At 38.4% G+C, this 16,602-nt stretch overlaps 1 protein-coding gene across 3 annotated transcripts; it reads right to left on the bottom strand.

Annotated features, from left to right (window-relative positions):
• Positions 1–538: 538 nt before the first annotated feature.
• On the bottom strand, positions 539–12,705 carry LOC124044130 (nectin-3-like). 3 transcript variants are annotated; one of them, XM_046363606.1, is made up of 10 exons: positions 12,567–12,705; positions 12,196–12,268; positions 11,363–11,710; positions 4,942–5,247; positions 3,042–3,144; positions 2,673–2,827; positions 1,732–1,834; positions 1,561–1,603; positions 1,365–1,442; positions 539–1,256 (listed from the first exon to the last, which is right to left on the bottom strand). In XM_046363606.1, the coding sequence occupies exons 1-9, from the start codon at positions 12,606–12,608 to the stop codon at positions 1,407–1,409; spliced, it is 1,209 nt and encodes a 402-aa protein (XP_046219562.1). In that variant the 5' UTR covers positions 12,609–12,705; the 3' UTR covers positions 539–1,256; positions 1,365–1,406. The 3 variants fall into 3 exon arrangements, 2 of the variants coding, with proteins under 2 accessions (XP_046219562.1, XP_046219563.1); XM_046363607.1 differs by having other exon boundaries at positions 1,561–1,600; XR_006840433.1 differs by lacking the exons at positions 539–1,256; positions 1,365–1,442 and adding an exon at positions 2,012–2,141 and having other exon boundaries at positions 1,582–1,603.
• Positions 12,706–16,602: the final 3,897 nt, after the last annotated feature.

The raw sequence follows: 16,602 nt of genomic DNA, 5'->3' as shown, positions 1-16,602 counted from the left end.
GCCAGACATGTCCCCCTGCTTAAGCCAGTACATGTCCAGGCCCATCTGAAGTTTGCTAGAGAGCATTTGGATGATCCAGAAGAAGATTGGGAGAATGTCATATGGTCAGATGAAACCAAAATATAACTTTTTGGTAAAAACTCAACTCGTTGTATTTGGAGGACAAAGAATGCTGAGTTGCATCCAAAGAACACCATACCTACTGTGAAGCATGGGGGTGGAAACATCATGCTTTGGGGCTGTTTTTCTGCAAAGGGACCAGGACGACTGATCCGTGTAAAGGAAAGAATGAATGGGGCCATGTATCGTGAGATTTTGAGTGAAAACCTCCTTCCATCAGCAAGGACATTGAAGATGAAACGTGGCTGGGTCTTTCAGCATGACAATGATCCCAAACACACACCCCGGGCAACGAAGGAGTGGCTTTGTAAGAAGCATTTCAAGGTCCTGGAGTGGCCTAGTCAGTCTCCAGATCTCAACCCCATAGAAAATCTTTGGAGGGAGTTGAAAGTCTGTGTTACCCAGCAACAGCCCCAAAACATCACTGCTCTAGAGGAGATCTGCATGGAGTGATGGGCCAAAATACAAGCAACAGTGTGTGAAAACCTTGTGAAGTCTTACAGAAAACGTTTGACAAAATACTTTTTTGCCCCACTGTACCTGGCCTCCCATTAGTTGGCTTCAACATGCACCATTCATATATAATTACATACAGGAGAGTTATTGTTGCTGCTTAAGCAACAATGCCCCTCCACCACGGCAAGTCGGAGTCCATGAGAGGGGAACAAAAAACTGAAACGAGGACCAGCACTATTTAATGCTGTGGTGGAGGAGGGGCCAAGCTGAGGTTTCTAATGTCACAGAGAATCCTGCATAGGGTCCCTGTTCATTAGGCTCTCAAGTGGTGCAGTGGTCTAAGACACTGCACCTCAGTGCTAGAGAGGTCACTACAGACAACCTGGTTTGAATCCAGACTGTATCACAACTGGCTGTGATTGGGAGTCCAATAGGGCATTGCACAATTGGCCCAGCGTTGTCTGAGTTTGGCCGGTGTAGGCCGTCATTGTAAATAAGAATTTGTCCTTCAGTGACTTGCCTAGTTAAATAAAGGTTGAATATATATTTTAAAGTTGTAGAACGTGCCTGTTCTTTGCAAATGGCTGTAGCGTTGGAGAATGTGCACACTGGAATTCTTCCCCCACACAGTACATGTCTGCGATTCTTCTGGCATCTGTCCTCATCCTGTCCGGTGATTTCTTTAAAAAAGCACAATAATCATACCTCATGAATTGACAATACCTCAAACAAGATATAAATAATATTAAAAATAGAAAATAATAATTTAAAAAATGTGTGTTCCTTACATCACGTTACTTCTCCCTTATCCGCCTTCCTGGTTTGGAGTGTCAGAACCCAGACGTCCCAGGTTCATCTTCCTCAACCTTGTCATCAGATATTACAACAGTATTATTACATAGCAAAAAGTGGCTGATGAGATTAATCACACAACAATGGTAGATTAATCACGCAACAGTGGTGGACTTTAACATAGTCACATACCTGTGGTGGTGCCTGGAACTGTTGATTGGCAATGATTGGACTACTGGAAAATCGTCAAGAAAATAACATAATCTGAATTTGATCCAAATAAATATATGATCATCAAATAAAAAAATAAAAAAATGTCATAATGGAAAATTCTGTTCATGATATTACAGTAGTTGATATTACCAAGGAAATACTGTATTTTTGCACCGGTACCATATGAGTGCAGCAGCAGAAACAACCAGACAGAGAATGACAACGAGTAGAACCCAACAGGCAGCAGAGGACTCTTTGAAGAGAGAGGGGATACAATTAATATAACAAACAGTCTTAATTTACAATGACATTTTTTTATTTTACCTTTATTTTACTAGGCAAGTCAGTTAAGAACAAATTCTTATTTTCAATGACGGCCTAGGAACAGTGGGTTAACTGCCTGTTCAGGGGCAGAACGACAGATTTGTACCTTATCAGCTCGGGGATTTGAACTTGCAACATTCCAGTTACTAGTCCAACGCGCTAACCACTAGGCTACCCTGCCGCCCCATGTAATCTTGTTTCCCTAGCAACCACAATGGCTCTGATGCAAATGCTTCCTGCAGAAAGCAACGAGATAATACCAGGTTATAAGACATGTACACATGCAGTAAGAGATAAGTGTATCATGACCATCTTAGTTAGTGGTTATACAGTAACTTCCAATAGAAAGGATAATGAGGCCATAAGTCTAATACTAACACATGCAGTGAAAGTTAAGTGAGCATCTTGCACAACTTTGTTATCCATGCTACATCACATTTCTCAACCTCATATTGAAACCTCAGTATGTGTTTTATGTGTATACCAGGAAAGCCTGTATATTTACCAGACACATTTCCCTATGGGACAGTAAAGTATTCAATAAATCAGACAATCAATCAATTATAAGCAACTAGTATGAATATTGTGTGTGTGTGTGTGTGTGTGTGTGTGTGTGTGTGTGTGTGTGTGTGTGTGTGTGTGTGTGTGTGTGTGTGTGTGTGTGTGTGTGTGTGTGTGTGTGTGTGTGTGTGTGTGTGTGTGTGTGTGTGTGTGTGTGTGTGTGTGTGTGTGTGTGTGTGTGTGTGTGTGTCTCAGGTGCTTCTCACCAGAGGATGTGTGTACATAGAGGGAGCCAGTGGCTCGTCCGTAGGGGTTGGAGGCCTGACAGACATAGAGACCATTCAGCTCAGAGCTGAGACTGAGGAATTGCAGTATGTCTCCCTCAGCTTTCACTGAAGACTCAGGCCATGGCTGGACCACTCTGAGGGGGAGAGAGAGAGGAGGAGAGGGGCTGAGTATCTGTGTGTGACTGTGTGTGTGCATGTGTGCGTGCGTGTGTGTGTTAAAGACAAAGGCATGATTTGACTGCCAGCATAATTCAACAACTGTCCTTTAGCTAATTTAGATATCACGTCTTAACAAGTGCAGATAACAATTATATTTATACTGGTTTGAACTAGTTTAGGAGTGAGTACCTGCTCCAGGTGTAGTTGGGGTGTGGGTTGCCATCTGCTACACATCGTAAGACTGTGGCTTTAGAGGCCTCACTAAAGGTAACGTTCACTGTCTGAGGTGGATCTATATGAGAGAGAGAGAGAGAGAGAGAGAGAGAGAGAGAGAGAGAGAGAGAGAGAGAGAGAGAGAGAGAGAGAGAGAGAGAGAGAGAGAGAGAGAGAGAGAGAGAGAGAGAGAGAGAGAGAGAGAGAGAGAGAGAGAGAGAGAGAGAGAGAGAGAGAGAGCGAGCACTGGCTCTGTATTTATACACACACAGCATATGAGTTCATTCCACATGTTTATGAAGTTACTTCCCTCAGGTCATCTGCCACCATTATGTTTCAGTTCAGGCTTCTTCCATGTTCATGCCCAATAACGCCTGTATCCACTCTTGATTAGCTTACAATGGTGGCAGGAACCCACCCTCCTTTGTGTGCCCCTCTGACCTCGGTATGTCCAGCTGTCCTATGCCCTCATGGCCTTGCTTTGGTTTCCTGTCCTCTACAATAGACAATGCACTTTACCCTAAGCATTTATGCATTTTATGGCTTTGGCCATTATGTCTGTTATTTCTTGGTTTCCTGTTCATACCAGAATGGCAAATGCACTCTAAGTGTGTCCTCTTCCCACTTGTGGTCTAATGTACATCTTTGCTGTACAGTATTATGTTTGTCCCTATATGTACCGTTTGCTCCCACACTACTCTGTTCTTTATTTTACTATTATTATTACTAACCTGATGCCTAGTCACTTGACCCTGCTTTCATGTACATATCTACTTCAACTACCTCGTACCTCTGCACGTTGATCTGGTACTGGTACTCCTTGCATATAGCTCAATTCTAGCGTATTTTATTTTATTCCTCTTGTGTTAGTTACTATTTAATTTATTTTTTAAACTCTGCATCGTTGGGAAAGGATTTTAAGCAAGCATTTCACTGTAAAGTCTACACCAGTTGTAGTCGGCGTATGTGATTAGCAACATTGAATTCTCTTTGATTTGAGAGACAGAGAAAGAGAAACAGAGAGGTGATTACAGTTACTGCAGGTATAGAATGTAAAAAGACCTACACTCACACACCCATACCAAGACATATATCTTACACCTATAACAATGAGAGGAGTGGAACTTTAATCCACAGATTTGTTTGATTTTAATTGAACGTTTGTTTAACGAGGCAAGTCAGTTAAGAACAAATTCTTATTTACAATTATAGCCTAGGAACAGTGGGTTAACTGCCTTGTTCAGGGGCAGAACGACAGATGTTTACCTTGTCAGCTCAGGGATTCAATCTAGCAACCTTTCAGTTACTGGACCAAAGCCCAGATGAGGCAAAACTTTATCTTCCTTCATTTCAGTTTGATTACTTTCAGTAGAGGAGCGGTACAATGAAAGCCTTGTAAAGGTCCATACCACTCTGTGCCTCAGAACTATGTTTAAGCTAAAGAAAATAACAGCTGTTACGAGGCTAGATCAAAGGCTTTCCTCTGTTGCAAATGGTTTTACCTGGAACCCAAAAGGTTTCGACCTGGAACTAATAGGGGGTTATTCAAAGGGTTCTCCTATTTTGAAAGACAAAAAACAAAATTTTGGTTCTAGGATAGCACCTTATTTTCTAAGAATGTATAGACAGACAGGGACTGGTTAGAGGGGCTACTAGGCTACAGCCAGTGAAGACAGTGACACTCTATACATACAGTGGATGTCTATGGTCTATGACAGTGATAGTGGAATATATATTTACAGTGGATGTCTATAGTGAAGGAGAGTGCTAGTATAATATATACTTATGTTAGATGTATATGGTGTAGGACAGTGGTAGTAGAATATATTTACAGTGTCTGACGATAGGGTAGGGCAGTAGTGGAGTGTATACTTACAGTGGATGTCTAAGTTGTAGTTGTAGCTCCTTTCTGTTGCCAGGGCAGACTGGTTGACCACACACTGGACCTGCTGCTGATTGGCTGCTCTGGTTGGCAACCCGAGCAGGTGGCTGAGTACTGTGGTGGTTCCATTGGTGTGCTGTGTGAAGTTAGTCACTGTCCTCAACAAACTGCCAAATGCACCCGTCTTCCATGTCACTTCTGCCTGTGGCTTTGCACCAGCAGCCACACAGGTTGCCAAGACAACCTCATTTTCCCCAGTGACAGGAGGAACATCAACTGTCACACTCACTACTGGAGGAACTGTGGCCAGAAACAAACAAACAGAGAACAGAAAAAAACAGAGAACAGAAAACATGAACAAGTAACTCATTGTAAATGTTGAACTATACATGGAACTACCAAAACAGACCTCACATCACATGAAATGCTCATGTTATATGTCCAACAAACTTTAAATAAACCATATCATGTTCTCTATCTGGCCAATTCCAATATACATTAGTAGCGACACATTTACTGTATTGTAGGTTTAGGCAAATAGTTTTAACAGGTTTCAGCTCACCTTGATGAGAGTTACCTGCACCTGAGGGATTAAGTTTCACACACACATCCCAATATCTGTTTTTCAGCTTCAGCAGTTCCACTGAAAAGCATTCACAGCCCAGTGATTATACTGTTAAGGAATGCAGGATATAATGGTGTATTCTCTATATTCCAACATCTGTTCCACCATTAGGGAAACTATTAATGACTGTACTCTCCTGGTTTACAGCTTGAGTAAGAGGATACACTATCAGAAAGGAAGGTGCTAAGTACAACCACATAGAGTTCTTTAGTTGTCCCCATATGGGATCCCTTTTTTGGTCTACCTAGAACCCTCTCGTAGGGTTCTTCCATAGAATTACGAATAAGAATTGGATATCTATGTGTTCTTCATAGATCCCCCTTTAAATGGTTCTGCCAAGAACCCTCTATAAATAATACAATCTATTTCAAAATGTTTTATTGTCACATACACCGGATAATTGCAGTGAGATTTGTTGTTTTTCAGGGTCAGCCATAGTAGTACAGCACAGCTGGAGCAAATTAGGTTTAAGTGTCTTCATCAACCAGAATGAAGATATCCAACTATTGGAACTTTTAATCACCTACAACATGCATTTTAGAAAGACTGCCAGGTCAGGCAAATTTGATAAAATATCTACCTAAATAATCTAAACTGGAACTACTATCTCAGTAACGGCGCTATAAATCCAACTATTAAAAGATCGGAAAAATTGAGACAAATATTGTCATTTTATCCCCGTGTAGCATAAGGTTAATCAATTCAGATACAAAAACACAGATATTGAAACAAACAAATCTATCTGCAATAGACAATGCTGGGAAATATGATAATGATGGGCATGGTTTTGGGGTGTTTAGTCTTCTCCAAGCTATGATGCTGCTGATGGTCATTAGTAGCCTACCAAACGTGCCTACTGCTTGGTACTCTGCACACTATTGTCCATCTAATCACTCTGACATCATTGCAAAGGTAATTGAAAATCTATTCAAACACATTTCTATAGGCTATGCAATTGCATGAGAAAACAGTTATGATGGCCTCTATTAAAAAGGGGAGGAGGTAGCCCATCAGCTTTCTATAGGCTAGACCAATGGTGTAAAGTACTTAATAATACAAGTATTACCTTTACTCCACTACCTTCCTAAAGAAAATAATGTACATTTTACTCAATAAAAAATATTTTTCCTGGCAGCTAAAGGTACTCCTTACATTTAAAATGCTCAAGCAGGACAGAATTATGGCACCTATCAATATACCGCTTTGTCATCCCTACTGCCTATGATCTGGCAGACTCACGAAACACAACTAACATGTTTGTAAATTATGTCTGAGTGTGCACCTGTCTGTCCCTAATTAAAAATAAGAAGAAGACTGTGCCCTCTGGTTTGCTAAAAATAAAGAATATGATGTATAGCATTTACTTTGACAATTGAGTACTTTTTATACCACCGTACTTTAGTATATTTATAACCTATTGAACTTTGAACTTTTATTGAACTAGGCAAGTCAGTTAAGAACAAATTATTATTTACAATAACGGCCTACCCCAGCCAAACCCAGAGTGCACCTCCCTATGGGACTCCCAATCCCAGCCAGATGTGATGCAGCCTGGATTCAAATCAGCTACTGCAGTGACGCCTCTTGCACTGAGATGCAGTGTCTGAGATCACTGCGCCACTCGGGAGCCCAAAATTATGGGTGCTTATTATAGACGTATTACGGACACAGTATGTTTTACATTAGTTATTTTGTGTTCAACCCCTCCCATCTATCTCTTAACCCCATCTATATTGGATTTCTATTTGCCATATATTTTTCAACTGTTCTGTGATGTTTCAGTTCTGAATCTTTCAAATCTCATTGTTTCTACAGATTATACATTGAAAATACAATGCTTGCTGACAGTATTATTATATTACTGATCAATTGACTATGACTTTTCAGATCATCCAGCAGTGCTATCTGCAGAGTTAGCTCCAGGTTAATTTTGCAATTCTTCAGCCATTCCTGGACCTGTGACCAAAAACAAGCTACATATATGGACAGTATCAAAACAAAATATCTAATGATTCTGTCTCTTCACTGCAAAATCTGCAGAGATGGGAAGGTTGTATCCCCCATATAAATAGCATTCTTTCCGTTGCAAGAATTTTGTATAATAATTTAAATTTAACAATTCAAAGCTTTTGGTCTTTAATGCAGGGCAGACAGACAAGTTCCTTACTTTTTCCCCCTTTCACTTTACTCTTAAATTTCTGCGGTATTTCTGAAATTATTTGGTTGTAATTTTGGGTAGAACGTACATTTCCACGTTTTGATAGCTGCATGTCCTACCTATGATATAATTTGCAAAGATGACCTTTTTTATTTATTAAAAAATAAATAAAAATGTTTTTTTTTTTCAATTAGTGTATTTGAGTTTAAACACAATATTTGTTGCATTATTTTTTCTGTTGTTCTTGTACCCTTTACATAGATTGTTTTCATGTGAAATTTGTAGAGTTTATTTTAAGGTTAGGGAATAGTGCCACTTTTTAGGATGTCAATATAAATGAATGTATTCATGCTTGTTTGTCTTAACATTTAATCATTATTTGTGTTATTGTTTTTACCTTTGAGGACCACTTTGGAAACACGCGTTTTAATTAATACTATATTCTGTTATCCAAAATAAATTCAATTCAATTCAATACATTTGAATGTTGTAAAATTCACTCACTATCAAGAGAACACGTGATCATCCCTACTGCCTATGTTCTGGCGGACTCACTAAACACAAATGCATCTTTTGTAAATCATGTCTGACTGTTGGAGTGTGCCCGTGGCTATCTGTACATTTTTAAAGCAATAAAATGGTGAAGTCTGATTTGCTTAATATAAGAAATTAGAAATTATTTATATTTTAACTTTTACTTTTCATACTTAAGTATATTTTAGCAATTACATTTTCTTTTGATAATTAAGTATTTTTTTAATCAATTACTTTTAGACTTTTACTCAAGTAGTATTTTACTTGGTAACTTTCACATTTACTTGAGCAACTTTCTATTAAGGTATTTATACTTTTATTCAAGTATGACCATTTGGTACCTTTTCCACCACTGATGATTTGAAAAAGTTGCAAAATAAAGGCAAGCTGTGTCTTGCCTTACTGAACAACCTGGACTTCATTCCTAAGTGATAATACATTATTCACAAGTGATCGGCTAATATTGTCACCCATCAGACTATTCTTAATTTAGTGTTGTCCTTTCATATACGAAATAATATATGTGAGAAATTCGTTTTTATTTGGAATGGATCATTATCGTGCACCTGTCACAGAACAGGGAGAGGTTGAGGGAAGAGAAAGACAGGAGTAAAAACAAACAAAATAGAACTATTGTAAAATTGACTGTGTCCATAAAATGTATTTAGTATTTACTAGTTTACTCCAATTAGGGGACGGGTGGTAGGATTAGAAAGTAATAAAGTGTTAAAAATATTTTTTTAATGGGATCTGTATGTATGTATGTATGTATGTATGTATGTATGTATGTATGTATGTATGTATGTATGTATGTATGTATGTATGTATGTATGTATGTATGTATGTATGTATGTATGTATGTATGTATGTATGTATGTATATGTATGTATGTATGTATGTATATATATATGTGTGTATATATATATATATGTGTGTATATATATATATATATATATATATATATATATATATATATATATATATATATATATATATATATATATATATATATATATATATATATATATATATATATAGTAGTATATTAAGAGGTAAATCAGCTTTAATGTTGCAGATAGACTCTAACTTCCATCAATGTAATTGTGTGCATCACTTCCAATCCCCCATGTATTCTTTGTAAATATATATACAGTATGGGGGATTGGAAGTGATGCAGACAATTACATTGATGGAAGTTAGAGTCTATCTGCAACATTAAAGCTGATCTACCCCTTAGAAAAAGTACTTTGGGTTGTCAGGAAAAATGTATGGAGTAAAAAGTATGATATTTTAGGAATGTAGTGAATTAAAAGTAAAAGTTATAAAAAATATAAATAGTAAAAGAAAGTACAGATACCCCAAAAACTACTTTAAGGAGTACTTTAAAGTATGTTTATTTATGTACTTTACACCACTGCAAATCATAGTTGCACACCTCATGTACCCAAGTTCATATACCTACATGTTTTGATAAGGTTTGTATCACAACTAAAGTGTCCAAGTAAGTTCTTAAAACTAAGCACATTAATTTGCTTTATAACCAGTATAGCCTACTGGCATACATAGGCTGAGGGTGAGTTTCACATTTTGGAAGATCATTTTCACCATAAAAACGCACCTTTATAATAAACCATGAGATGCATAATCACTTTTGAGAACAGTGCAAGTGCAATCGAAAATCACACCAAACACTTATCATCAAAACAGCTTTTTCATACTTTTAAAACTCACCTCACTGTGATGATCAATTTGAAGAAAAAAGTTCAACAGGAGGTTGAAACAGTGTAACGAAATGGACAGAGCTCACAAGGTGATGATTAATTCAGAACATCCATATGCACATTAGAGCTTATGCATATGTATATCAGCATTCTGGTTTCCCAAATTAAGCACTGTGTAGCTGCAGGAATACGATTGGAGAGCCCATGGCATACAGCGTTTAGATGAAATATCACCTGTTGGGCAGCGACAGCATACTCCTCAAACAGTGGTTAATGCGTGGAGTGAAATAAGTGTTATTGTATTTATTTCTCAGCTGCTCTCAAGCACATGCTCCACTATAAAACCAAAGTGGCCTATCTATCATCATTGAATATCAGACTGTCGGGAAAACTGGCGGCCTCCATTCCCTAATCGAGTGCATACAGATGACATGTATTTTACATTGGTAAAGACAAGATTCATTTGAGAATAGTCTGATGAGTGAAAATGACTTGATGAGAGAACAGCAGTGCACCCTGAGGAAAGGAACAAGCTTTTTTTCTTCTTTCTCAAATCATCAACTGCCTAATGTCTGCACCATGCAGCCCATATATGTTTTGATTTCTAAGACATTTTAAGGTTGGTATCATTCACAACTAAACTCTAAATCTAGCATATAGGACATGTTTCAACAAAAATATCCTTCAATTACATTCTTCATAATATAAAATCATATAAAATAAAATAACGGCATGGGACTTAAAGAATATCTTGTCAGCTAAATTAACAAGCCTACAGCATATGACATGGAGCATAGCCACATAGCACGCAGTAGGCCAACTCATATTTTGTTATTCTGAAATACATTTTCTTCATATCATAATGTTTCTTTAGACCTGATTAAAATAATACATTTATTTATTGTGATGGTGTATATTAAACTTATTTAATTCCTTTTTTAAATGTAGATATTCCAAAGGCGCACATCAGCAACTTGTTATGTGTGGAGGTCCGGAGAAGCTAAACATGATTATGTTAAGTAACAGTCAGTTACCATGAGACATGCAGTCTTTATTTGCATGGCAATAACCGGCTGACAAAATTGTATGACTGCCACAGAATCATTAAATAACTATTTATTCCAAAAAAGGTTCTAAGGATAAAAAAAGGTTAAAGGTTGAATCGTATCCCTCTGGAAAGAACCCGTTGGGAACCTTTTTTTCTAAGCTCAGAGAAGATGGAAGATGAGGGTTCTGTAGGTGAGGGCTCTGCTCTTGCTTCACTTGAATTATGAAACGACCAACTTCTTACCTTTCTAGTATTGATTATCACATTTAGTCTTTCCACACTGTCAATCATAGAAACAGTGATGCAAAGAGTGAAGGAAGAGTTCTTACCTAGCACAGTCAGACATATCTCTGTAGTGTATGTTCCACTGGGGAAAACACTGAAGATACATGTGAAGGTGCCTTCATCCAACAGTCTGACAGCTGTTATTCTAATAGATCCCAGGTTTTCTGATGGGTTCCCAATAAACAGGACTCTACCACTCAATCCATTCGGTGCAATGAATTTAGTAACCCCATTGGGATTAATCAGCATAAAATTATGGTTCTGTGTTTCTTCCAAAGTACTTTTCTGCCATGTTATCTGTTCGAGGTCCTCAGTTGTCTCTATCATTCTGCAGGATAAGTCCACATCCTCCCCCAGTACCACAGTCCTCCATTCACCAATGACCCGTGTACCTGTAGAGAAAACACAAGCCTAAAAAACAGTCCAGAAGATACCTGTAGAATAGATGTTTATGAACTCTAATAAACAGAGATGATAACTAAACACACAGATAATACCATTATTAGTATTTAGCTGTGCTTATGAACTATGAAATCCTATTGATGCTGAAGTATGGCTATTGTAAAAACAAAGGGCTAAAGCACATACTGATCTGGGTTCAGTCTAGGCTGAAACTACTTCGTGAATATGTTATTAGAATAATAAGCCAAAAGCACTGACTCTATTTTACACTTAATCAAGAGTAAGATATTCAAGACATTCCCAGATATTTGTGCAAACTCAAAACTACTGAGTTAAAGGCATAGTAAACACACTGTGCTGACTACAGTTGAATGGTGGGATTATGTGTTTGGTGGGTGTTATTGTCTTGCTTGTGTCAATAAGAAAAAAGAGACAAAAACATGATCTCAACATTTTATGACAATTGGAAACCTACTTTCTGTATCCCTCTGGATGATGAGCAGAATCACACAGCTCAGCTTCAGTAACATGCTTTGCTCTTCTAATTGCTAGGATCAGAGGGGAAACGTAATTATGGAATTATATTACATTTTAAAATTTGTGATTTGTAAAAATGAGGACCCATTCATTGTTTATGTAAGACTGTAGGCTAAGCTGCACGTAAAATAATCTTGAATGCAATAATATGTATTCACTCAGTGGTCTGCAATCAACACTCTTTGAAGGAGAGTATGCACATCTTGCAATGTAGCCAAATCCTTTTCACAAAAATAAACAACCAGGCTTATATTGGTCAGTAATAACAGAACAAAACATTTGCATCTGTAAATTTAATAGACCACTAACCTTTGATGAATGGAAGTTCCTCTGCTGAAATAGCCGAGACATTCGTTTTTGACATTTGTGCTGACAGAAAAATGTCCTCCTACTGTTGGAAAACACTAATTCAGTAAGCTTGGATGATCCACCCCACTCACAGACTCCTGGCTTTTCATAGGCTGTGTGCTAAATACAACAACAGGCCAGAATCTGTATGACTTGGGACCCACCTCTCTGGTGATACACTATATACACTACCATTCAAAAGTTTGGGGTCACTACGAATGTCCTTGTTTTCCATGAAAACACACATGAAATGAGTTGTAACATGAATAGGAAATATATTCAAAACATTGACAAGGTTATAAATAATGATTTTTAATTGAAAAAATAAATGTGTCCTTAAAATTGTGCATTTGTCAAAGAATACTCCATTTACAGACATTACAGCCTAGCAGATCTTTGGCATTCTAGTTACCAAATTGTTGAGGTAATGGATTGGCTTGATGGGCACTTCTTACATACCAAACGGTCAAGCTGCTCCCACAAGAGCTCAAAATGGATTGAGATCCGGGGACTGTGCTGGCCATTCCATTATAGACAAAATTCCAGCTTTCTTCCGTAAATAGTTATTGCATAGTTTGGAGCTGTGCTTTATGTCATTGTCAAATCAAATCAAATGTATTTATAAAGCCCTTCTTTCATCAGCTGATATCTCAACGTGCTGAACAGAAACCCAGCCTAAAACCCCAAACAGCAAGCATTGCAGGTGTAGAAGCAGGGTGGCTAGGAAAAACTCCCTAAAAAGGCCAGAATCTAGGAAGAAACCTAGAGAAGAACCAGGCTATGTGGGGTGGCCAGTCCTCTTCTGGCTGTGCCGGGTGGAGATTATAACAGTACATGGCCAAGATGTTCAAATATTCATAGATGTCCAGCAGGGTCAAATAGTAATAATCACAGTGGTTGTCGAGGGTGCAACAGGTCAGCACCTCAAGAGTAAATGTGGCTTTTCATAGCCGATCATTCAGAGTATGTCTACCGCTAATACTGTCTCTACGGGGATGAAAACAGCAGGTGTGAGACAGGTAGCACGTCCGGTGAACAGGTCAGGGTTCCATAGCCGCAGGCAGAACAGTTGAAACTGGAGCAGCAGCACAGCAAGGTGGACTGGGGACAGCAAGGAGTCATCAGGCCAGGTAGTCCTGAGGCATGGTCCTAGGGCTCAGGTCCTACGAGAGAAAGAAAGAAAGAAAGATAAAATTAGAGAGAGCATATTTCAATTCACACAGGACACCGGATAAGACAGGAGAAATACTCCAGTTATAACAGACTGACCCTAGCCCCCCGACACATAAACTACTGCAGCTATCCTGGGGCAGCAGGGAATTCTAGTGGTTAGAGCGTTGGACTAGTAACCGAGATAGCAAGGGTGGTTCGTTGCTCCAGTGCTTTTCCGTTCACCTTCACACTCCTGGGCCAGACTACACTACACTTGGACCTACTGAAGAGATGAGTCTTCAATAAAGACTTAAAGGTTGAGACCGAGTCTGTGTCTCTCACATGGGTAGGCAGACCATTCCATAAAAATGAAGCTCTATAGGAGAAAGCCCTGCCTCCAGCTGTTTCCTTAGAAATTCTAGGGACAATTAGGAGATGGAAAAAAGCAGTCCTTGAAACAGTCTTGATATGTTCGTCAAAAGAGAGATCAGGGTCCAGAGTAACGTCGAGGTACTTCACAATTTCACTTGAGACGACTGTACAAACATCAAGATTAATCGTCAGATTCAACAGAAGATCTCATTGTTTCTTGGGACCTAGAACAAGCATCTCTGTTTTATCCTAATTTAAAAGTAGAACATTTGCAGCCATCCACTTCCATATGTCTTAAACACAGGCTTCGAGCGAGGGCAATTTTGGGGCTTCACCATGTTTCATCGAAATGGACAGCTGTGTGTCATCCACATAGCAGTGAAAGTTAACAACAAAAAATATAATATTTACATGGGATGAAAAAAAAAACACGTCTTACTGCTCCGCCATTTTGGGCATCAAAATTCTAATCGCAAACAATGCAATTTGCATTAGGTTGTAAGTAGCAAGAACATTTCCCAGGACACAGACATATCTGATAATGGCAGAAAGCTTAAATTCTTGTTAATCTAACTGCACTGTCCAATTTACAGTATATATTACAGTGAAATAATAGCATGCTATTGTTTGATGAGAGTGCACAATTTTAAACATAAAAAGATTAGGCATATTTGGGGAGTCAAGATACAACATTTTGAACAGAAATGCAATGATTTATTGGATCAGTCTAAAACGTTGCAAAGACGCTGCTGCCATCTAGTGGCCAAAATGTATATCGTACCTGGGCAGAAATAAAACATTAGGGCCTTTCCCTTGCATTTCAAAGATAATGGTACAAAAAAATACAAAATAACAGTTGTTTTTTTCTTTGTATTCTCTTTTGCCAGATCTATTGTGTTATATTCTCTTACATTCCTTTCACATTTACACAATCTTCAAAGTGTTTCCTTTCAAATGGTACCAAGAATATGCATATCCTTGCTTCAGGACCTGAACTATAGGCAGTTAGAATTGAGTATGTAATTTCAGGCAAAAAATTGAAAAAAGGGGCGGATCCTTAAGAGGTTTTAATGCTTGGACGAAATGGGTCTTCCAAATGGACAATGACCACAAGCATACTTCCAAAGTTGTTGCAAAACAGCTTAAGGACAACAAAGTCAAGGTATTGGAGTGGCCATCACAAAGCCCTGACCTCAATCCTATAGAAAATGATTTGTGGGCAGAACTGAAAAAGCGTGTGCGAGCAAGGAAGCCTGCAAACCTCACTCAGTTACACCAGCTCTGTTAGGAAGAATGGGGCACATGTGTGGCATGTGTGGCCAAATTATCTATGATCGTATGCTATTCATTCACCAATGATATCAGGCCATACACGGCCATGATTACAGACACCTGTGTGTGTCCTTTGACACTATATAAACTAGTCAGCCCACAGTGTTGGTCATTATACCCTGATGAAGACAGCTTGTCTGTCGAAACGTTGGTAATGAAATTATTGCATCTGAGCTCCTAGAGTGTGCAGCTCTCCTCTAATTTTTCAGGTGTTCTGCTCCGCTAGCCAGCACCTCGCCTAAATAGGTGTGCATTTCTGTCGCATTTAGATCATGAATAGCCTACCAAACGTGCTTACTGCTTGGTACTCTTTGGTACTCTGCACACTACTGTACCTCAAATCCCTTTGACATCATTGCAAAGGTAATCGAAAATCTAATCAAACACTTAATGAGAGCCCATTAACTCATATTGCGTAATATTTCTATAGGCTATGCAATTGCATGAGAAAACAGAGTTTTGATAGCCTCTATTAAAAATAGTGAGGACCCCATCAGCTTTCTATAGGCTAGACCAGTGGTTTAAAGTACTTAAGTACAAACACTTTTAAGTACTACTTAAAACCTCTTTGGGCTGACATCCCGTTAACGGGATGGTATTACAACAGCCAGTGAAAGTGCAGGGCGCCAAATTCAAAACATCAAAAATGTCATAATTAAAATTCCTCAAACATACATGTATCTCATACCATTTTAAAGGTAATCTTGTTGTTAATCCCACCACAGTGTCTGATTTCAAATATGCTTTACAGCAAAAGCACCACAAACTATTATGTTAGGTCACCACCAAACGACAATAAACACAGCCATTTTTCCAGCCAAAGATAGCAGTCACAAAAAGCACAAATAGAGATAAGATTGGTCACTAACCTTTGATGATCTTCATCAGATGACACTCATAGGACTTAATGTTACACAATACATGTATGTTTTGTTTGATAAAGTTCATATTTATCAAAATATGAGTTTACATTTGCGCATTACATTCACTAGTTCCAAAAACATCCAGTGATTTTGCAAAGCCACATCATTCAGCGTAGCTGATAATACAAGTTACACACATGGAATTATAGATATACCTCTCCTTAATGCAACCGCTGTGTCCAATTTCAAGACAACTTTATGGAATTAGCAAACCATGC

Source organism: Oncorhynchus gorbuscha, linkage group LG09 (genome assembly GCF_021184085.1).
Source record: "Oncorhynchus gorbuscha isolate QuinsamMale2020 ecotype Even-year linkage group LG09, OgorEven_v1.0, whole genome shotgun sequence".
NCBI lineage: Eukaryota > Metazoa > Chordata > Actinopteri > Salmoniformes > Salmonidae > Oncorhynchus > Oncorhynchus gorbuscha.
Note: the sequence above shows the minus strand (reverse complement) of the source record. Positions and strands in the feature narration are given on the sequence as shown.